Genomic DNA, 23,157 nt, shown 5'->3' with positions numbered 1-23,157 from the left:
GGATTGGACTGGATGATCTTTCGAGGTCCCTTCCAATCCCTGACATTCTGTGATTCTGTTATAATTGTTTGCAAAACACATTCAGGGGCTCTCACCGAACTGGTTCTTGTTCTGAGCGTAGGTGACGTGTGAACAAACTAGACACCAGTGCCATGAGGGCTGAAGGGAACGTTTCTTTGTCGCGAGTACCTGTGTCTTCAGGTGCGGTGTGTCACTCTGCTCACCTTTCCAAGCAGCAGTTATTTTGACTGAACCAAAATATATCTATGCCCTTTTTTCCTTTTAAAATCTCATTTTTATTATTTTTTCATAGGGCCATTAAGGTGATTTCTGTCTCTCTCAGCAAGAATATTCTAAGGATAAATTTATTTTGCTAGAGGTAAACTTTCTCAGCTCGGTTAAACAAATTTGGCCATATTGGCCAGTGCTTTCCTGGTAATGGTTTTTGGTTAGTAGTTAGCACCATTTGGTGCTTTTTCTGTCTCTGGACTCTGCAAAGCCTCTTAGGAGGGGTTGTGGGTTTCTTGATTTTTGTGGTTTATTATAGCTCAAGTACCATAATGAATCTAACTTGCTGAGAGTTAGACCCAAATCCCGGCCACTACAGCGTGTTTTGAACTTGAAAAATCTACCTCTGTCCTTTTCTCCCTCTGCTTTTTGTATAAGTATTTATTTACACTGAACATATATAAGATCTACAAATCAGAAACAGTTTCTGTGCCCCGCAGGTGCCTGGCACGTGTTAAAAATCCACTGATTCTGAGACACTTGTATCGTGACAGAGACTTAGACTTCTCTGTGGGTTTTATGAACTAGTGAAGTGTTTTTGTTTGAAAAATGAGAGGTGGTTGTGTGATTCTTGGCCAGGCCTTAGGACATTCATACTGATTACAGGTGTCACCTAGCCCTCATTTGTATGAAATCCATCTTTTTCCAGATTTTTCTGTGTTTAGATACCTGATACAGTCTCTTTCTCTGCCACCCCTTCGAGTTCTGTAGTGTGCCAGTGTCACTGATCACAGCGCGGTCTCGGGTGGATTTTGGATAAAATTTGAGACCTTTATCTTCTTTTGATTTTGAAAGGCCAATTAATAATCTGTTGTAATTTGCTGTAATTACTTGGATTTGCCTGGTGCTTCTGGTGTTTCTGTACCGCAGGTGACTGAGGGAGCTGCTCAGCTGAGCATCAAAGCGCTTCGGCTTGCAGGCGCCGCTGAAATAAAAGGGGTAAGGTGAGGTGTGTGGAAACAGCTGTAGGGTTTGGGCTGTGAACGATGTGTCGGTAGCATCGATACCCAGCCCGGTGCCAGTTAGGCATGTAATTGCTCAGAAATGGCCTCTAATACCACTTTCAAGACGAGCTGCCAAAGCCACAGTGCTCAAGGCCTCTCCCTCCGAGTTCGGCCAATGCTCGAAGGAAACAGCCCCCAGCTTGTTCCTTCGGGACACAGGCCTGCCTTGTTAGGAAATCGGTGAAGTTTGGGAACCCACAATACCTCACATAGCTCTGTGTACAGTAACGGAGAGTGGAAATAGGGCCATAGGCATGAGCAACCAGACAAGTTATAAATATAGAATACTCTCTCAATTCCAGTTTCGTTAGTCATGGGAGGACAGTGAGAGTTTTATAAACTTATAAGGAATATACAAACAGTTCTGAATTTAAAATAACTCTGTATAATTTTTTTAGTGTGTGAAAAGAATATTCTTTTTTGAGACCATCCATGTAAGTATCTGCTATACACAGTGTGTAAGAATCTGTGTATTTATATGTTCATGTGAATGTGACTTGAGATGACAAAAAAAAAAAGGTACTGGAGGGGGAAAGAGCAGCTCAAACATGGCACACTCTAGCAGAATCAACAGCACGCTTCCCACTTTATGCTGGTATCAAAAACATTAATTGCCCCCTTTTTTTCTTTAATTAATGCCATTTGATGCTGTCTCCATCGCTGAGCTGGCTTTGCTGCAGCCCCTGTCAGATCCAGTGATACAGCTCACCTTGACTGTCCTTCCTATAAATAAATAAACAAAACTGTCTGGTACTCCCTAATCTGATCACAAATCCTCACTACAGGAAAGGATTTAGAAAGTCCTAGGCAATGTCATTATTTTATTTTATTTTTTTCTTTTTCCAGTCATACTGACAGGAATTCCTCAAAAGCATGTGTGCGTGTGTATGAGCAGAGGCAACTCGCCCATCCTGCTGACTCCATGGCCAGCAGTGGTGTGTGTGCCCCTTGTCCCATGGGTGTATTGTGTGTTTGCAGTTTCTGGGGATGGCATAGTCAAGCGTGGTTTTCCTTGTTCAGTTTATTTTAACGTTGTGTTGGAAGAACTGAAATAGTTCTGTCTCATAAAGAGGAGGATGTTTTTAAAGATAGTGGACTAAGTGCAGGCTGGATGACACAATGCCATGCTCCACTTCGGTTAGAAGAAAACACTGAGGACACCCATGCTGTTCCCATCAGTGCCCCTCACAGACCCAAGTCACTTTTTTCCAGTGCTTTCTGATTTCAGTTCTGTTCTTTGGAGATTAAACCATGTAGGATGGAGTTAAAAGTTCATATCCAGATAGCTCAGGATGATTTACAGACTATGAAAACAAGTTCCATCAAGTCTGAAAAGAAACTCAGTGTTTTCCCTTTGAAATGCTTCTGTCCACAGTCGTGGTGTATAAGAAACTAATTTTAAAACAGATTTCAAGTCAATTGTATCATTACCTTTGTCCATGTTGCCTGTAAATTTGTTAAAATGCATTAAGAGATGGATTAATGCGCAATCTTCCAGTTTGTTTTCAGTGCTACAAACTCTGTCACCTTCTGTATCCCCTCTGTGTTAGTAATAGAGGAAAGATTTGCATTAAGAGATGGATTAATGCGCAATCTTCCGGTTTGTTTTCAGTGCTACAAACTCTGGCACCTTCTGTATTTTCCCTCTGTGTTAGTAATAGAGGAAAGATTCAGAATGAAAAAATTACTCCATAATTACTAAAACCAAGGAAAGAGCTCACCTTTTGTTTGTTGTGGATCTCAAGAGCACAATCTCCAGTTGCTGTCAGATTTGCTTACACTGTCTTGTATTTCTGGAAATCATGAAGGAAATACTTTAATTGTTTTGAACATAATTGCCTTTAATATTGTTTGAAGTGATATTGATCTTAACAGGATGCCCTGACTTGCAACGTGCGAATATCGTGATGACGTATTTGCAGATTTACTAGTCCATAATTTAAAATAAATGCACCCAGATGTCTCTGATAACTTTCTGAACCATCAGTATTCTTGCATCTTGTTTTGCCCTTCTGTTGTAGTAATTCTCTTTTCTCAGGTTCCTAAATATCTCGATCATCTTAATCCTGTTTTTAGCGGGCCATCTCAGTGACAGGTGAACAGCTTGAAAAAATTTACTCTGTAGTAAAACTATTTTAATGTTGTTGCTCTTTCTGGGTGTTTCCTTGAATTTTAATATTTTTGATTATTAAAACTCATCAATTTTTGTTGTTAACACATTTTAGTTGGAGATGAGCAAAAAACTTTCTAAGTTTGCCCTGCCATATGTACTGTAAACCTTAGTTTTGCTGAAGTTGTTTTTCTTTTCCTTTTTTTTTTTCCTTCCAGTTTTTAGGGTAATTAGCCTTTGAGTGGAGCAGTGTTGATGTCTGCCTCTAACACAAGTAATATATTTCATTGCTTGTGCCAAAATGGTTAAGCCTGTTGTTGGGCTTAATGCATAAATGCAAAGGACATTCCTGAAATGAAACAGGAGTTGAACCCCTCTAAACTAGTGACTTCCCCCCCCCAAGATTAAACTGCCATTATCCTTCAGCATTAAGAGAACCACATAATTTAGACCAGTGTGATAACGTTTTCAAACTGTCTTCGTCCTTTAGAATAAATCTGGAACGTGAATAGTATTTTTCCTCCAGCTGGGGTTTTGCCAGGAGATGGCTGACCAGCACTGCTTGCTTGCAGTATATTAATTAAATCCTATAAAGCTTATTGCCTTACACTTGCAGCATTTGGAAGACAGGCAGATTAAATCTTGCTTTAAGCAACAACAAGCAAAACAAGCAATATATTGCTCATAATCTGGAGTGAAAAGAAAAATAATTTGCTTCAGAGCTGTTCTGCAGCAGCTTTTTTCTTTCCTTATGTGTTACTTGAAGAGTTCAGGAACTTCAGTTGCCCCTTTAGAAATGTGAACACGTCTGTGTCCATGAGTGGTGGGTGATGGCAGCAGACAGGGAGCAGCTTTCACCACTGCAGGGGAACCCTCGCTTTCCAACTTCCATCCCCACTGGTGTTGGTGTTACTGTCCTGATTTGCATCTTCCAGTGGGAAATTTCCCTTTTCGTAAAGGAAATGTTTCTAGAACAGTGCAGCACTGATGGTAAAACATTCCCAACCAATTTTGTTTACCCAGTGTTGAAGGTAGAGTAAAACTGGCCTGGACGCCCGGGAGACGCTTGTGTATGTGCCTCAGTTGGGTTTGTTTACGTACTGAATTCGTGCTGGCGTGGAAGGGACAAAATGGACTTGTTTTTTTCCTCTTTCTCTCTCGAGTGCCAGCTGCAATGATGCCAGTCTGGGTTGTGCTGGGCAACATGAACTGTTTTGAAAGAGAATGCAATTTGTGCTGCCTGGGTTTGTCAATAAGTCGTGTTTATTTGCGCCTCGTTAGTATTACGCACTTAGCAGCAAATGGAGTAACTGTACTATCTGTTGGTTCCTGTTGACTGTGGTCTAAGGTAGTTGTTTTCTTCACTTGGGTTTGCATTTGCTCCAGTTTCAGTGTAGTGTGAGTAGCTGTAACGCTGCTGGAGCTTTTTTAGCAGGGTTGATTGCTTCACTTGCAGAAAACCTGAAGGGATGGGAGGTTTTACAGTCCCAAATAGTGTCCCTGAGTCCTCTAGTCACTCTAAATAAAATGGATTTAGCACACGTGTTGTTATGTATCACAGCTGGGAAGCCTGGAAGCTCTTTTTGAGGTAACTTTTAGGGTAAAGAATGAATGATAGATGGTGAGAAGAGGTGGAGGGGGGGGTCATCAAAATCCAGTGTATCCAACTGAAACATGCTTTGGGTTGTTTCCGTCATTGTTTTTAATGGGCTACTCTGTTCTTTTCAGCTGAGGAGAGCTAAAGGTATGTCGTGTTGAGGCATTTGTGTGTTTGAGGGATTAGAAACCATGCTGAGGATCTCTGGCTCCTTAGGATTGTGGTTTTCTGATACCATGGTAGTCTGAAATGCTGTAGGTCCTAAAACTATTCTGAAGGGAATGGAAAATATTAATGCTGAAGAAAAAAACTGTAAAACTAGAGGGCATCGAGTACCTCACCACAACAACATGTTCTAGCGAAGTATTTGATTCATTGAATGGTGAATGTTTCCTTTCTGTTTCATAGATCATCTGGTGGTATCTGAGAGTCTGCAGGTGCTGGGCTTTCTTCTCCTAACCTGTCTCTGCTCCTTTCTTCCACTTGCTTTGCTCTAGAGTCATCTACAGGTGGTTCCAGCTGAGCAACTGGATCCAACTGCTGCACAACTGGCATTTAGCGTGGTATTATTTTTAATTCATAAAAACCTGAGGAAGGGGATGTCAGAGTAGATTTCTTTATCAATCTTTCATATGGTTATAGATTGAACAATTAATGGGGTCATGTCAGGTTGGGCAAATCCTTTGAGGTTGTTTTGAGGTTCTGGGTGCCTTGTCACACATACTCCTTCACTTACAGGATATGACGTACAGCATCTGCGACAAACTGAAATGCCAAGAAGCGAGAGACCAAAAAGCTGTATGTGTAAGCCAACCAGATTTAGTTAAACTTCAGCTAGATTTGTGTAGTGAGAAGAAAGTAATTCACAGAACAACTTCAGAATAATTTCAAGAGCCTTGGAAAGGTCTGCCAGACAAAAATGGGCTGGTAATGACTAGGATGTAAACATGGAAACACATGACTAGTGCAGTGATCTCCAGTCAGACATGTAGACTTAATGCCCTCTTCTTGGTATAAGTTTGTATAGACATATCCAAATATTTTCCTGGTGGGCATGATTGTGTACATACTAGAGGCTTAAAGAGGAGGGAGATAATCACTTTGAAGTCCTAGTATCAGTGCTGGGTTGAACTGAAACTTTGAGATCGGGTAGTTAGTTTCAAAATCTGCCAAATTTTATGCCTTAACTACTAGAAAGTAGTTTGATATGGCAGCGGATTTTTCCTTCAGGATTTTCACTGAAGGCGAGATAACCAGATTTTCAGTTCTTTGGAGATGACTTGGACCCATATTTCTGTGATTGGAACATGTTACTGCATGTATTTAATATATGTATTTCCTTATTGCAGCCTTTATTCTGTAGTTATTTGATTCCAGCCCTGGCTGTGAATCACTGGAGCTGGATTTTCTGAGTAATGTCTCTCCAGTCTCTCTATTCTCACAGTATACTGGGCAAAAGAAATCAGGTCTTGTATAGGCTGCTTGAGTATTTGAAGTCAGCTGTTTGAAAGACCGTACCAAAGTTTAGACCATTAAAATGCAGTATTTCGAAAGTTCTGTCATGTAGGGGGATTAACATTCCAAAAATGACCGTTTTTTTTCTGTCTTTGTGGATAAATTTAGACAGCTAATTTTTTCAGTAGTTGGCTAAGAGAAAGTTCTCCCTTCCTCCTCTGGTTTCTGCTCAAAATGAGGCTTTTTTCCTCTTTTTCTCCCCCCACCCCATAATTTTATGTGCAGGATGCTCTAAAAAAGCAGAAACAGTATTAAAAAAGGAAGGATCGAATATCATTTTACAAGGAGAGAAAGAATCTTTAAAAAAAATATTTATCCCACACTTGGCAACCTTTTGCTCGCCCGCATGTGACTGGCACGGTGCCATCCTTGGCAGAGGCCAGTGCCTCAGCTTGCCAGAAGTCTTCCTCTTCTGGCTGCATTTTCACTCCCTGTGATTGATTGTTTATTCACCTGATTTTTCTGTTTCAGGTTTGCTGAAGTCATGGCATCTTGGAGATGATAAGAACACGTTGTGTGGCTAAACTCTACAATAGCCGTGATGTCAACGTTGCGTGTTTGCAGCGAGCTTTAGCTTTGTTCGCACTTCAGATAGCAGGAGGTATTAGATGTCGGACAAACTTACTACTACCTCCTTAGCGTGAGGCTGTCCAAAAAGGAACTGCCATAAATACAGAGAGATGATTTGTTTCTTTGCTTTTTTTTTTTTTTGGAGAGTTATGTTTGAGGATTTCCCAACCTTACTCTTTGTGTTTGCAATTTTGGTTTAGCATCTTGGGGATTTTAATTGAGAATAATGAATCTCTGAGTCAGATTCTCTTGGAGCTCCTGTTGTTTGTAAGATCTTTGCGTTTAGTTTAAGTATCTCCTCTCTGTATGTCAGGTCTGAATCTGATTTGCTCAGTAAGTGGGCATCTTGAAATATTTTGCCTTTTTTGCGATTGATCATAGTATCTTAATAGTTTTTAGAAAATTTCTTGAATTTTGTTGAAAACTTCTCACGTTAAAATGTCAGAGGAAAGGTGAAGAAGCGTGGATGGCGAAAGAAACTACTGCTGTTAGGTTTGCTCCAGTAAATTTGGTTTGTGACTACTGGTACTCTTGTGATGTCCTTCTCTGAAGATCTGATGATTTTTCAGTACTTCCACTCCCTAAATGTACATAGGCACTCTGGTCTAGTCAAGACTCCATCATCTCTTTAACATAAAAAGTCATGAAGCTGCTTAAGGGTCTGCCCTTCTGCAGGTCTTGCTTTGACTTCCTTCTCCCATGGCTGCCATCCAAGGTCTCTGAAATTTTCCATTATCTTGGTGGCTCCACGTGATGACAATTAAGGAATTTTTTTTCCCCTTGTGCTTGTCAGCAAGGATTTGTTCGGGGGTTTGGGTTTTTTCGTATACGGTCATCAGCCTTCATGATCCAAGGCATCGTTATACTTGACTGATAAGTTCTGGCCCCAAATGTCAGCCCACTATTTGCTTGTATTTGTCTCTCTAATGTTCTCGAGGTCTAAAGTCAACAAGTTATCGAGCCTATTTCAAGGGTGTTTTTAGTAGAAGTATTTTGGAACCATTTTAAATGTTTTAGTAGAAATCCAGCAGCCCAAGTTAGTACAGTTTGGGGAAGGATAGATGGGGCTGGATTGTAAGGCCAGCCAGTGTTGTTTAGTAAGATTTTTATACCAGGGATATCTGAGGGAACTGGCATATAAGACAGGTAAGACTTTTTGTTGTTCATGATATATCCTGCACACATACATACACACACAAAAATTTGTTCTGCCTTTTCAAAGAAGCAGGATACCCGTATTGTCTCCAGGCTGCAAACTATGCCAGCGTTAGCAAGAACGAGCAAAAAATAGAGCTGAGAGAAAATCAAGGTTGCTGAGCTTTTAAAAAATTATCTTTAAAAAGTTTTCAAGACTTCTTGTTAAAATGGTTGTCATTAAAATATTACTATAGTTTTGAAAACCTGTTTCACTGATTGCCTTTTTCATGTGAACTTCTATATCCTGCTGTGCTTCAATTTATATTTCTGTAAACAAGAGTCAGCAGATTTACCAGGAGATGTAGAGAATCCTATTTATATAGCAGACTGTTCATGAATGGCAGGAGCATTAAGGGAATATAAAAGTCCTTCCCAAGAATGAAATAAAACTCAGATCTTTTTCTACTGTATTTATCTGAATGCTTAATGTAGCAGCAATTGTTTTTTAGCAAATTGTCTAGATGAAAAAAAAAATCATGTAGTTAATCAATACTTGTAGTAATGAACTTTGTGGAGGCAATGGGGGGGATGTGTGTGGTTTTATTTTTTTCCTTAGGAGGGCTTTGAACTGGAAATGTAGCTACCACATGGAATCTGAGTTCTGGCACCCACTCAGAACAGCAGTCCATCTGCTTGCAAAGCACACTGATTATTTTTTTTATTATTATTATTTTTTACTAAATTTTTTTAATCCCTTAGTAGTTGCAGATGCAAGTAGTACTGAATACCTTCAGGTGAGAGGCGATTTGTGATGCCTTACTAAGGTGACATCTGGGCAGACATGACTTCTTTTGCACTGGTGCAGATTACCATTACCAAAATAATATATACCTGCATACTGATTTATTTTTGTATAAGGCTTTGGTGTGTATGTTTTTTTTCCTTTTCAAGAAAAAAAAAAAAAATATCCAGCATCTTTACACACTGCATTATTTAGCAGTGCTTTCTTCTTCATTCCTTCTCTCAATAGTCTTACAAATAACTGACTCTGCAAAAATTTTCTTAAGTTGTCCTGCATGTGATATTGTAAGCAGCTCTGCTGATGGTACTTAATAGCTACTTGCTAATATAGGGGAGATACTGTTCAGGCTGTCACGTTATTTGGGGAGTACCTGCAGGTTGAATTTCATCCACAAAACCTTTCTTAGCCTTAATTTGTGTAAAGAGAATCCAGCTTGGCACCTGAGTGCGTGAACTTGCAAAGTTGGCGTTTAAGGCTTAAAACAAAAAGGGAATAAAATTTAAGCAAGATCAATATAGAACCATTTTGATAAGGAACGTTAAAAGTCTCTGATGGCAGTTTAACAAGTCCTTTTCAAGGTGGACACTACCTTAAAGCTGGCAGAAGATGGCATCTTAGAAACAAAACTTGATGTAGGACGTCTAGAGCCTGATGCAGAGCTGGGAACAATTTTTCTTTTTTATCTTTTTTTAAATTGTTTTCCTGTGTCATTGCTCTGCTCAATAGCATTGTAAAAACATATGGGAAAGCCTAGATCTCTTTATGGGAAGAGGAAGGGGTCAGGGTTTTTAGAGTATTTATTCCTGCATTAAAACAACTCTGTAGTTGCAAACTGAAAGAGAAATTGCAGTGCAGAACTTTTGTGGAACTGTTAACGGTTTCTTAAAACGTCTTTCTCTCCAGGCTGGGCTCTGCTGCTTCCATGTTCATTTTGGGATATTAAACTTCTTTGGTTATGTGCTTCTTGCTCAGATCCTTCAGTTTAAATGTCTTGTGGTGCTTTGCTTGGATCTCACTGTAGCTGTAGTACTGAAATTTAGTTTTGTGCTGTTGTTATTGGTGCTGTGTTTTAGCTAAGTTAGAAAGTAGAAAACAGTTACTTAATGCAAACCAGATTTCCTATCTGTGTTTGTTTACAGAGCCTCTGGCACACAGTTTGCATGGCTAAAAGGCCATACAACGCTGTAATCAAAATGTTGTTGTTACATAAATATAATGCTGCCACTTCTTTTGATGTAACGCTGGTGAGCTTGTCTGCTGACGACTGTGCTCTTTCTCTGTGTCTTCCAAGCTGAAATGCTTTCATGTAAAACTTAAATTCTTAAAAACTTCTTAAATTTGCACTCTACTTTTTTTTTTCCCCTTCCTTTTCATATTTGTTCTCTGAACCCAGAATTTGGGGATAAGGCAGAATTTTGTTACACTCTTCAGGGGAAAACAGTAGCAGCTCCATGATTCCACAGTATGTGATGTGTACCATCTGTACTTTATTAAACCTCGTTTTGCATACATAAGCAACATTGGGATGCTACACTGGGGTCAACCTAACCATGTGTGCTACAGTACAGCAGTGCTTTATTGTGCAAGTGTAATTAAGTTGTTTAAAGGAAGCTTGTTTTCTTGCCAGTGAAAGACCAATTTGAAGTACGAATAGGAAAGACAAGAAATGCTTAGAAAGACTGTAAGTCAGCACTCAAAAAACTCCCCCCAAAACCCCCATAATACTAGGGCTATGGAATAGATTCCAGTGCTTGCCTGGTTCCATTATCCTTATGTTGATCTTGCTTTCAGCACTTTTCCTTAATATTTAATTGGCTCATTTTATAAATTTAATCTGAGAAATGTATTTTTTTGGGCAACTGAAACTGAGAAAAACAGTTTAATTTGTCAATTTTACAGGCGTTGTTTCTTTAGCAGAGGTACTCTAGAGCCCATAGAATGAAAGCAGCGAGTTTTATGGATCAGAGTTCTTCCTTTAATGTCATCCCCGTTATTTAACAGCTCTTGTTGATGCTACCTTGCTTTTTTTTATCTTGCAGTGTGCCCTAGCTCATGTGGCAAGCGAGCCTGTACAGACCAAAATGAGTGTTGCCATCCCGAATGCTTGGGGAGCTGCACGGCACCTGACAACAACACCGCTTGCGTGGCCTGCCGCAATTACTACTACGAAGGAGTCTGCATGCCCACCTGTCCTCCCAACACCTACAAGTTCGAGGGCTGGCGCTGTGTGACTAAAGAGTTTTGCTCCAAAGTCCCTGCCACCGAAACAAGTGAATATGAGAGGTTTGTGATTCACAACGATGAGTGCATGGCAGAATGCCCCTCTGGATTCATACGCAACGGGAGCCAAAGGTAATGCAGCTTCTGGAATGTCCATTGGAGTTGTCACGTTCAGGTTTTTCCACCTGTTATTCTGTGGCAGCTTGTGATGCAGATTATGTGAGGTAGAAATAAGAATGTATGATGAAATGGTAGAAATAATAACATACAATGGGGAGTTGCATGACTTCCTGGTCATGTCCTAGATGAATTCACCGTTGAAAGGTCTGATTGTGTATGGTCCTGTGCATTGTCAGTTGCCTCTGATTCTTCTGAAGGACTTGAGGAGGTCAGTACAACAGAACCAGATCTTTAAGTAGACAGTAACAAAACAAAAGTGAGAGCCCAGGAATACAAGGTTGGAGGTCGTCTGATGACCATTATCACACAGAACAAACTGTAGAAGTTACCTTGCTTCACATATTTGCTTTATGTATGCTTGCATTTTAGAAACATGTATTCTTTACTGTATTTAATTTTATTTCCCTTTTTTCAATGTTGCCAGAAGATAACAATGGTGTTTTAGAAGGGAGCAATCATGTAGATGGTGACAAAAATAATGCAGCAGCTGACAATATTATATAGAATAATTTATTGCAAGAATGTCTCACCTGCTCTTATTTAAAATCTAACAGTTGGAGTGATGCGTGCTTATGACTTTCTTATTTTTGCCTGTGGATTAAGAAAACAGCCTGAGTTGCCTACTGACCATTGAAAGTCATAGACTTTGAGTAAAGGATGGTCAGTGTGCTAAAATATGTAGTACTTCAGTACTAGGCTAAAAGATGTCCTCATGGACTGTTCTGGAGTTTTTTGGAAAGGTGGTTGTGATGATAGCTGCAGCAGTTGTACGTCTGTGCGTGCAGGCGTGTCATCTATCCGTTCAGTCAAAGAGTAAGGCCATCTCTGGTTGATATTTGTACATAGGCAACTTAACACTGTTTGCTTGAATCCAGATATTCACCTGAGAAATGTTTCTTTTGTTATCTACTTGAGCTTGTAGTACCAGCTGTTTGAACTGCTTGTGCTGGAGTGCATGGCCATCCTATCTTATCTCAGTGTTGTGCTCTGCTGCAAAGATTGAAAGGAGCTGTAACTCAAGGCCAGTGAATGTTTTGTTCCCCAGAGGTGGTGTTAACAAATAGTTGCAAATGGAAAGCATTTCTTTGTATGTCTAGTTGAATGCCTCTTGCTTGTGTCTGCAGCTTTTAGTGGTTTGTGGCATGTTATAGTGCAGGATTTTGAAACAGGACCTTACTACTAAGAAAAGGAAGCTTCTTTTATTGTTTATGCATGAAAAACTGTTGTTATCAATTGATGTGTTTCTTTAAGCCTCAGAGGAAGGTGGGTTCAGGTTCTTTTAAAAAGAATAAATAGGAAGCCCATGTGTTGTCACCAGAAGCCTTTGTCTTTGGAGCTGGGTTTTTTTCTTTTTCATTTTTCCCCTCTAAAGCGATAAGGTGGAGTAAGAATGAAATACCAGGGAAAGTGCTAGAATAAATCAAATAATAAAAATGACCTTGAATCAGGAAAGACATTTACCAGGAGGAGTGATCAGAGGACATGTTTTGTGCACACATGAAGTGTTCAATTTTGAGATGAGTGTGCAGGCAATATAACGTGGAGCCTTTAGAAAGCTGCTGTAGGCGAAGGCTGGGGTGGCCTGAGTTCCTGTTCCTTGAGTTTGGCCACTAAAAAACACTTGTGAATGCTTGTGAGTACAAGAAGGAGAATTGAGCCTGCACTCCAGTGTTTCCTCCCCACTTCTGGCAATCAGATTTCTCTGAGTTCACAACTGTGTCTGTCTTGGTATTTTTTAGTCCTTGGTGGACCTGTTCACTTTCTACCTGCGTAATCCATTTTGAACCTGCTTGGACTTCCAGTCTGTCTCTCCCAATTGCTGTTTTAGATCAGTTTTTCTTTACATCAAGATGTATCCTCCCATTTGTTTAAACTTGCTGCTTTAATACCTCTTAAGCCATAACAAATAGTTACTAATTCACTACTTGCTTTCTCCACATCACTGTATGCTTCCACAGTTGTCTTTCCCAAGTTAAAACAACCAGGAGCATGGAATTCCCTAGTGCTGAGCTTCCAGTGTTGTTTTAAGGGCGTGGAGACAGACAACTTTATAAGAACGTGAAGTGTTTTCCCATCTCCAGTTCCTCACTGGCCTATTTTTGGAGGTTGGGCCAGGATTAGCACAAAACTTCACAGCACTCCAAGACTGCATAAATGAGAAGGGTGGTCTTTCTGGGTATAATTAAGTTAGAGAAAATGCACAAATGCAAGGGCACTGGGTTTTGCTTGAAATGCCTTCCACTTTGGAAGGACCACAAAACCTTTCAGAAGCTGACAGGCAGTGGGTATGGGTGAATTCATTCACTCCTGTGTCACTGTAAACGGGAGGTACAATGCTCCAGCCTCTCTGGAGTCCAACAGGCAAGTGTGCTAAGTTATCTGCAACCCTCTGCAGAGTATGATAACTTTAATTCTAGCTTGAAGGATTTCTCTAAGATTTAGAGGAAAATGTCTTTCAAAATTTAACTCAGAGCAGTCCATAGACTCAGAGTTGTGTATTGTTGCTTATTTTCAGTCTCCCTTTCTTTCCTAACAGCATGTTCTGCAGTCCCTGTGAGGGTCCTTGCCCCAAAATTTGTGAGGATGGGAAAACGAAGACCATTGACTCTGTCACGTCAGCACAAATGTTGCAGGGGTGCACGATTCTCAAGGGGAATCTGCTGATTAACATCCGCCGTGGAAGTAAGTGATTGCCCTCTCTTATAAACCTCTGATAAGGCTGCTTTTAATATTTTTTCCTTTTGTCTGTCAGCATAAGAACATTAGAAACTCAGCAAACTGTTTGCTTTCCAGTCCCAGGGCAGTGCTTCTGATTCATTTGGCCGACTGTAGCACCGTTCTCCAACATGTGGATGGAATAGGTAGTCAGCTACCAAGTCACCAGGCAGTGAAAGCTGCTGTTTTTCTTAGCTTTTTTGGCAGGGCAAGGAACCAGGATTAGGTAGTGAGATGAGCATTAGTCCCAAAGGAATAATAAAGGCCCAAGAAGGTGGAAAAGTTGAAAATCCTTGCATCTGGGTAGGTAAATAACTTGTCTGCAAGTATAGCATGGCACTGTAAGACTGTGTATCCCCACTTTTTAAGGCAAGGTGTGATGTCTTGCTAAAACATGGAATCCAGAGTGCTGAGGGTTCATATAAAGCCTAGAAGTGTGCCTCTGGATGGTTGTCATTAGTGAACTGGCCACCTTTGTTGTGTGTCTTGAACAAGCTCTGGATTAAATTTGTCAGAGTAGTGATTCATCAGCCAGGGAAGTGTTGACAGTCGATGAGCTCTTAAAAGCAGAGTAAAAAATCAGTGTTAGTTTTTACTGGAAATATATCTCCCTATGGAAGGTCCCTTTTGGTTTCACGAATAAGGTTGAAAGATTGAGATATATTTGATTCCCTTCTTTCCCCCTGATGAATTAAAATTTGCAGGGTTTAGAAACAGCAGCATGTGGATTACTGCTCACTCATGGTCTTACTGCTACAGATACAATCTTCCCCTATGGGAGATGTCCCAGTTACCTGGGCCAAGTGTGAAGTTTTTTATTTTTTAAGTATTATCTTAGACTGCTGAATATCAGCTGCTTCCTCCCAGCTTATTTGGTATGGGAACCAACCATTGGTATTGGTAATTTGGCTTCCCAGCCATCTGTTAGGACTTTGTTTATGGTAGCAAACACACCCCATAGCAGCTTTTTGCATCGTGAATGCTTAAAAACTTCCCCTCACAACTGCAGTGGAACTTCACAGGATAATGGCACCAGGCAATGGGCATGGGCCGGGGATCACTGGAGGTAGGGACTGCAAAGCTTGAGTCTGGTGAAGGATGGAGTTTGCAGACCTACACAGGGGCAGTACAGTTCTAGGGAGGGGGAAGTCTTGCTCTGCAGTAGTTTTAATAATTTATTATAGAAAATCACCTTTAGTGAGCTGTATGGAACATGTTCCATGGCATGAGGACATCCTTATGGTTTTATCTTTGCTGTTTCATCAAGAGTTGTCAGATTTGTAGCCAAAGCTTTTTAGGTCACTGAAAGCAATGCTTTATGTCCCAGAAAAGACTGATAGCATACCTCTACCTCTTCATCTTCAGTCTCATTCTCTGTTTTCCAATGAAGCTTTCTGCCTGAGCTTTGCTCTGTAGCTGAAGAGCAATCCCAGTCTCACAGATGTGTACATTTACACAAGGGTCTTTTCATCCCTGCCAGAATGCTGGCTCAGAATTTGGTGCTGGCTTCAGAGTGCAATGTCCATGGAAAAAGCAGGTATACCATTTGAAAAAGCAAGACTGGTTTTCCACTGTTGCTCTGTGGCTTTATTTTGCCCTTCAACCATCTATCCACACAGGCAACTGCGGGAGGAATACCAGTATCTCTCATTTTCAAAAGCAACAAATAAAACCATTTTCTTTTACTGAGCTAATGCTGCATTAAGCAGAAAAACAGTTAAAGCTATGAATTCTGGAATAATAAAAATACATTTTTCTTGCTGTAGATAACATCGCCTCGGAACTGGAGAATTTTATGGGTCTGATTGAGACAGTAACAGGCTACGTGAAGATTCGCCATTCCCATGCATTAGTCTCCTTGTCTTTCTTGAAGAACCTGCGGTATATTCTGGGAGAGGAACAGGTGGATGGGTAAGTGTTCAGATATTTGTAGATGCAATTTCACTTTAATAGAAAGCCACAGAGAATAAGTTTCTTAATAAACATTCACATACCATTTATAGAATCTTCTCTTACACTAATATGCAGTGGTTTTCTCCTAATGAACACCACTGCACAGTCATCACTCATTTGGTTTGCTATTCAAATCAGCATATTAAACTGAGTATATTAAAAGTATTTTTATGGTAATTTTGCTGTTGCTTTTCACTTTAGTTTTTTTCTAGGGAGATTCTTTACATTGCCAAAGCATCTTCATTTGCACTTTTTGCTGTCTTTGAGAAATGAGTGTCTTCAGAAACAATTGGATTTCCTTGCAGTTGTTTACTGTTCACTTTTAACAGCTTTTTATGGAGAATGTCAGCTGAAAGGAAGCCTGAACTTTACTAATCAGGCAGTGCAACTGGAAGTGACCCAACTGTATGAAATAGATTGCAAGTTGCAGTTGTTTGCAACTCCTTGAAATGCTAACATAAAATAATTTATCTATTGAGCAGGAAAAAGACTAGTCAGGAAAAGTAAAGTTGACCCCTTGAAACGTTTGCTGTGGGTTATATTGCTTCTATAATTACACAGTGTGTGATACTTTTTGCTGTACACAATTCCTGTTTTCCTGTGATGGTTAAGAGAGAAAAGTTTTTATCTCTGCAGAACTTGCAGTGCTGAGGTGTGGTGATGGTCCTTCAGCAAACTGCCTTGCTCTTTCTCTTCCTGTCTCAAGTACCCATTCCAAGTTTAAACCAGCGTTCTCTGGGACAAATAAGTTTCCGTCAGTAACGAGAGAACTATTAAACAAAGAATTTTGGGAAATCATATAAGAAAAGGTGATGGGAGGGTCATGGGAAAGGTTGCTTCTGTCTGATTTATCTGCCCTGACAGGATAAAGTTACAGCATGAGGGATTCTTCACAACCTCCCTCTTTCTCTCAGGCTAGTCTTTGGTCAGCCTTAAATTCTTAAAATTCCACCATCTGACAGAGCGAGTTAAAGGGCAGCTCTTCATCCTGCACTTGAAAAGCACGCTGTCTTTTTCAGTAAGAACATTGGCTCTATGGAAAAGCTTGTTTTTAATTCCAAATCCTAGAGGTTTGTCAGTTTGCTGAGCACAAGGCTCGTTCAGCCTACTTACGATGTGCCATGGTCTCACACATACTCTAATTATCCATTTGTCTTTTCTTCTCTCCCCTTCTCTCCCTTACTCTCTCTGAATTTGAGTTTAGCTTTCTGTTTCAAGTAATAATTATGTTTATGCTACCTTGTGTGTCAGCAAGTAGAGCTGATATGAAGGGAGACAGCAGGTTTTTAAATCAGTTTCCCAAAGAGAAAAGTAACTGGTGCAGCTTTGAAGAGGAAAAGGAGGCTCAGTGGTGGAGGTAAAATAGCCCCTTCTCTCCCTTACTCTCTCTGAATTTGAGTTTAGCTTTCTGTTTCAAGTAATAATTATGTTTATGCTACCTTGTGTGTCAGCAAGTAGAGCTGATATGAAGGGAGACAGCAGGTTTTTAAATCAGTTTCCCAAAGAGAAAAGTAACTGGTGCAGCTTTGAAGAGGAAAAGGAGGCTGAGTGGTGGAGGTAAAATAGTTCTGTGGTAAGAAGCTACTTGTGCTAAAATTCACCCACACTAGGAAATCACTGCAGTTAGATACTTTGGGTCAGGGGCAGAGTCTCTTTGCTTGGAAAACACCTAGCATAATTTAGGCATTACCACAGTCTAAATCATGTTTCCAGAAAATACTTAGATGGAAGTAGGCACCTGGGAAGGGAGAACTGAGCTTGAACAATTACTTTGGCAGAGTTATGAACAACAGGGAGTGAGGTCTTAACCTGGGAAGTACTGGGCTGCTGGAACAATAGCTGTTTATACCAGCATTGCCCTGGGGGGTGAGAGGGAGGTTAATTTAAGATCCATTATGATAGTTGTTCATTACACAACTGACCCCACCACCATCCCTTTTTTTTTAATTGAACTGGACTAACAAAACAGTACTTCAGTGTTTCTTCCTTCAGTTGCTGGTGCCTTGGTTATCACAGAAAACTGAAAGTTTAGAGGGAACTTATTTTGTTTTCAGAGTATTCATTGCCTCTTTTGAACACCATGTCTGTAGTGAACGTGCTCCTGAAAAAAACCTGAACTGATTACTGATCTTTGCAAATAGGGAAACTGAAATGGAGGTGTGCTGGAGAGGTCACAGCTTTACGGTGGTGAATGGGCACAGATGTAACATCGCGTGCAGATACAGTGTGAAGCAGGTTTTTAATGTATGCAGTCAATAATTTAAGTGGCTGTGGGTGCTCTGCAGTTAGGGATACACATCATGTTGTGGGAATTCTCTGCTGTGGGTGTACCTGGGTTATGCAGGTTGCCTTGAGGCTTTTTATGGCAAGCCTGGGACCAGATGTGCCTCCCACTTCTGTTCAGAGGTGTAGCCTGTCCTTCAGGCCATAATCTCCAGTCATTCCCTTAGCTACTGTCTCCAGGGTTTGATTGGCAGAGCTTTGTTTTCCTACAGTGAATCTTTTATCCTTCCCATGCTATCTTCCTTGGCATCCTGATTTTTTTCCACAGCTGTTAGAACCAAAGTCTGATTTAATATTTTTTTATAACCTAAGCCCTAAGTGCACTCTGGTTGCCCTCTGCTCCACCTTTCAAGCCACACAGTGCTGCACCTCTCCTGTGACTGAGACAGTGTATAGCCCTCCCAAGTGTGGTTTCCCTGGTGCTTTGAATGGTGCTAAAATAACTTCCCCTAATTTATACTTTCCATGTGTGTATGAACCCTGAGGACCGGTTTGCCTTGCCTCAGGTGGCTGCTCAAACTTGTGCAGATGCCTTTAACATATGAGCCACAGTAACTCCCAATTCTGGCCCAGTCACTGTGCAGTTGTTTAAAGCACCAGTGTGTGCTTGATTTGCCTCATTTATTCACACTCTTGAAAGCTTAGCCACATTGCTTTAATATAAGAATTATCTCTAGTGTCTAAAGCATAATTGCCACAGTTGGGAGCCTGAGACAGGCTAGGCTGTTATTAAATATTTAAGATGTTTTCTCTAGTCATTGAGCCACACCTCTGTTTGTTGTGTTCAATCTGAGTCCAGCTTTTTGGGTCTTTCCTGAAAAGCTTAGTTGCTATCACTTAAACACACAGCTAATTATGGTGAAGTGTCATCTTTTCAGCAGTGCACAGGGAGCTGCAGGGGTTTTAGTCATCTGTAACAGAGTAATAGGTGACTCAAATAAATACAGTTTTTGGTGATGTCTGTCAAAACCCACATGCAGTTTAGCATCCTTGTTCTCTCCTGGCAAGATGCATTTAAAGCACAAACATGTATGTGCTCCCTTGTCAGCTGAGCGCATCCTTCTCGGCATCTGTCTGAAGTGGTACCAGGTATATTGACTTCATTAGCAGTCAAGTCCTGGATAATGAGGGGGTAGCTGGAAACAGGAGAAACCACTTCTCTTTCTCATTGTTCTGAAAATACACTCACTGTTTTGGTATGTTACCAGAAACCACAACCATGGTCTGGCAGATTGCAACCAGAATGCACAGATTTCACTTCAGGTTGGGTGAGGGAGGAATTAATGCTAAATTTTAAATGAAGTAGGTGAAGGAAAACCATAAATGGGTAGTACGTCAGCTTCTTAGGAGCCCCGTGGTTTGTTTGCCACGTTACCCTGCAGAAACTCTTGACTGTAGTTAAAAGGATGTGTAGATAATCTAGTTTAACTACACTGACGCGGGCTTACCAGTGCAAAATGGCTTGCAGGAGTCGCAAGGCTTCATTGTGCTAATAATGGATTTTATGTTGATGTAGTTAATGTTGGTGAGACTTTTCACAGAAGAGTATAATAAATGTTGCCGTGGTGGGTTGGTTTGATTTAGGTTCATCAGCTACACAGACCTTTTTAACTCATTTCCTAATTGTGCATTCCTGTCCCTACTATCCCAAAATGTAAATGTCTTTCTGGTGTTGTCTTGCATGTAAGGTAATATCAAACAGCAATAAAACCTAGGTCACCTAGTTCAAGTTCACCATTTTCTTCCCCCCCCCCCCCCCCCCCCCAGTTCAGCACAATTGAGTGGTACCAGGAATTTCTTCTTCATATATAATAGGATTTACATGCAGAATTTTCCATGTAGTGTCTGTGGAAATAAAGGATATTAATGTAATTCCACTGCTGTGCTTAGGGAATGGGCTCAGCACATGCTGCTGCCTGTGTTTTTAGTTCTGTACTTTGAAGTATGGGTCCTGTGCAGTCAGTGCAACTGTTTACTGTCAGGTTTTGATGTATAGGCGCAACTGTCCTTGGCAGAATGTAGGGAATCTTTATTGGGCCAAGAGGTAAACTAAGACAGAGAGGCAAAGAAACCTCACTATACAAACTCTTAGAGTTGCTTTTGTAAACGTAAGCAGGACAGCTGTGTTCACAATTGTGTTTTATTGTCAGAACTGCACCGTGCTTTTCTTCCCATAAGGCGTGTAAAGTTATTGCTTCCCATTTGCCTCAAAATGGAAAATCCAGTGTAGAGACCTGCTGTTCAGAGGACATGAATTTCTATTCCTCATAGCAGCTTCTATACAATTATTAAAACACATGTTGGAGTAGACTTTGCATGATGTGGTATCAGCCTTGGAGTCCTGTATTACAGTCATTTGACTGCCCTCTGACCAAAGTGAGCATTCAGGGAAAACTTGCTCCATGGGAGAGAAGAAAATACTTTACTCTGTTCAACACCAATTTAAAGTAATAAGAGGAAACACACTGTTTTACAGTTTGCTTATATTAAGGTATTCTTGGTTGGAATTGGCTATGAAATAAAACTAATATTTTTCCTTCAAAAATTTCCTTCTAGGAATTATTCCTTCTACGTGCTTGACAACCACAATCTTCAGCAGCTGTGGGACTGGAACCATCATAACTTGACGATCAAGGAAGGAAAAATGTACTTTGCATTTAATCCTAAACTGTGTGTTTCTGAGATTTACCGTATGGAGGAAGTTTCAGGAACCAAGGGACGACAGAGCAAAGGAGATATAAATCCGAGGAACAATGGGGAGAGAGCCTCTTGTAAGTAAACAAACAAACAAAAATCTTGAGGTAAACGGCCTAAGGTGGTATCACAAAAAAACCCAAATCAACACACTGCCATGTTGCTGACCATTGCAGTATTTAGAGATTAGAAATTACAGTAGGCTTTCAGTCATTCTACTTGTTCAGTTTTTAAAATGTAGCTGTGAAAGCATGTTTGCATGTGTGGAAAATTACGTGGTTACATAGTCAGTATCTCATCTGTAAAAACCATTTGATAGAGATGATTGCTTTCCAAATACCCTTTTTTTGTGGCAGCAGCATCGTGTAACAATAGGAACATACCTGGGAAATGAGAAATAAAATCTAGTGGTTCAGTATATCCAACAAAGAGTAGTTTCTCCGTTTCCTTTGCAAATGTACATCATTATAGGTATTTTCCTCTCTCAGATATCTGCTCTTCCTTGATACTAAGGAGACTGCTGAATAACAATTCCATAGACACCAAAACAAACTGTTTCTGTTACGTTCAAGCTTCTGTTGAGCTCCTGCTGACTTTTGTACCGTGTTGCTAGAAATGCTTGTTATAAACTCAATTTTGTATGCTTTATTTTCAAAGAGTTTGCTTTTGAATTGAGAACACTTTTTAGTGTTCTGCATTGTCTTTACAACGTCTCTGCATTTAAGTTTGGATTCTGCAGTGGTCAAAGTTATTGGAAAGTCCTCTTTTGCCTTGAGTGGTCTTCACATCAGGTCTCCAGGTGTAACCAACACATTTAAAAGCAATCTCTCATCTAGGAATTAAGATGGCAGAATGCTTACAAATTTGATCTCATACTGAAACTCTTAGAACTGACAATGCGTTTTTCTTTGGTCTATTTGTGGTATTCTTGGAGCTGAGTAAATTAAAATAGATCTTGTGTATAAGTCAAGTCCCCTTGTTCTGGGTGGTGTTTACAAAACTAGGACACGTACTCTGCTGAATGTCTCTTCAGGCGTGATGCAGAAATGCAGATGGCATAGATCCTTGTTGTAAGCACACTCCATTCTTTGCACATTAAATAGAGCAAAAGCTTGCAGTCCTGGAGGAGTTACAGACACACAGCCAGTCCTTACTACCACTGAGGCTAGTGCCAGCCGCTGCCTGTTTTTTTTTTTTTAAAAAAAAACCATTACAGAAAGCTTTCTGACTCTGAGAAAGGAAAAAGAATCAACAAAAACTAAACTGCCTTTGAAAAGATAGCACCAATAGTGCCAGTGTACATGAGGGTAAAAACCCCTTTATTTTCAGAGACTTCTGTGGAACATTGAAAAGTAACTCACTGTTGACAGAACACAATTTCTTCATCCAAGAATTAAGTTTTTAAAATGCTATTTTGTTTTGGATTGGAAAGCTCAGTGAGTTGGTAGTGGGAAGCCATTCATTTCAAAGCTGCCAGCTTCCATCCAGCTCTGTTCAGAAGAGTAGCTGGAAGCTGCTGCCATCAAATGGTTGTGCCGTATATGAACTGAGTTTTGGAGTTCTTGGTCCAGCCTCTCATGAGTAGGTATGTAAACACCTTTGTCCTTTCCATGTTGTCCACTCCCCAGAAAAACAAATTGTAGTTGTCAAAAGTTGTCCTGGAAAGTGAGAACGCAGGGGCCAGTTACTGCTCTGCATCTGCCCTGGAGCTGGATGATGCATTTAGTGCTTCTAAACCAGTCCTGTGAACAAACGGGACTTCCATTCCTCACTCAGGGAGAGTCTGAAGTAGTTTTCAAGAACTTTCTGATGATGCATTAAAAGAAAATCTGCTTCAGAAAAAATAATAACAAATAGCTCTAACATGTTCTAAATTGATTGCCGAGGTCACTGCTTACCCTTAAGCACTCAAATGTAGTAAGATGAAAGAGGAAGGTCTGTAGAGGCAAAAGCTGTTGATATACTGTGGTATCACAGGCACTACTGGAGGGGTTAATTAGCTAAAACTGATACCCAAGAAACAGCAAAAACTAATTGGTAATGCAGTGCTAACCCTGTCATGTCTTGTCTTTTTGTATTGCAGGCGAAA

General features: G+C 40.4%; 1 protein-coding gene across 1 annotated transcript in view; it reads left to right on the top strand.

Annotated features, from left to right (window-relative positions):
- IGF1R (insulin like growth factor 1 receptor) overlaps window positions 1-23,157 on the top strand; it is a 90,787-nt gene that overhangs the window by 37,179 nt on the left and 30,451 nt on the right. The window contains exons 4-8 of the mRNA XM_010171996.2: window positions 11,063-11,375; window positions 13,960-14,105; window positions 15,905-16,049; window positions 20,931-21,149; window positions 23,152-23,157. The exon at window positions 23,152-23,157 is cut by the window's right edge and continues 117 nt beyond it. Coding sequence (XP_010170298.2) covers window positions 11,063-11,375; window positions 13,960-14,105; window positions 15,905-16,049; window positions 20,931-21,149; window positions 23,152-23,157 — 829 coding nt within the window. The remainder of the gene's footprint in view (window positions 1-11,062; window positions 11,376-13,959; window positions 14,106-15,904; window positions 16,050-20,930; window positions 21,150-23,151) is intronic.

This window comes from Antrostomus carolinensis, unplaced genomic scaffold, assembly GCF_000700745.2.
Source record: "Antrostomus carolinensis isolate BGI_N321 unplaced genomic scaffold, ASM70074v2 scaffold1717, whole genome shotgun sequence".
Lineage (NCBI taxonomy): Eukaryota > Metazoa > Chordata > Aves > Caprimulgiformes > Caprimulgidae > Antrostomus > Antrostomus carolinensis.
This window is presented reverse-complemented; position numbering and strand designations above follow the sequence as displayed.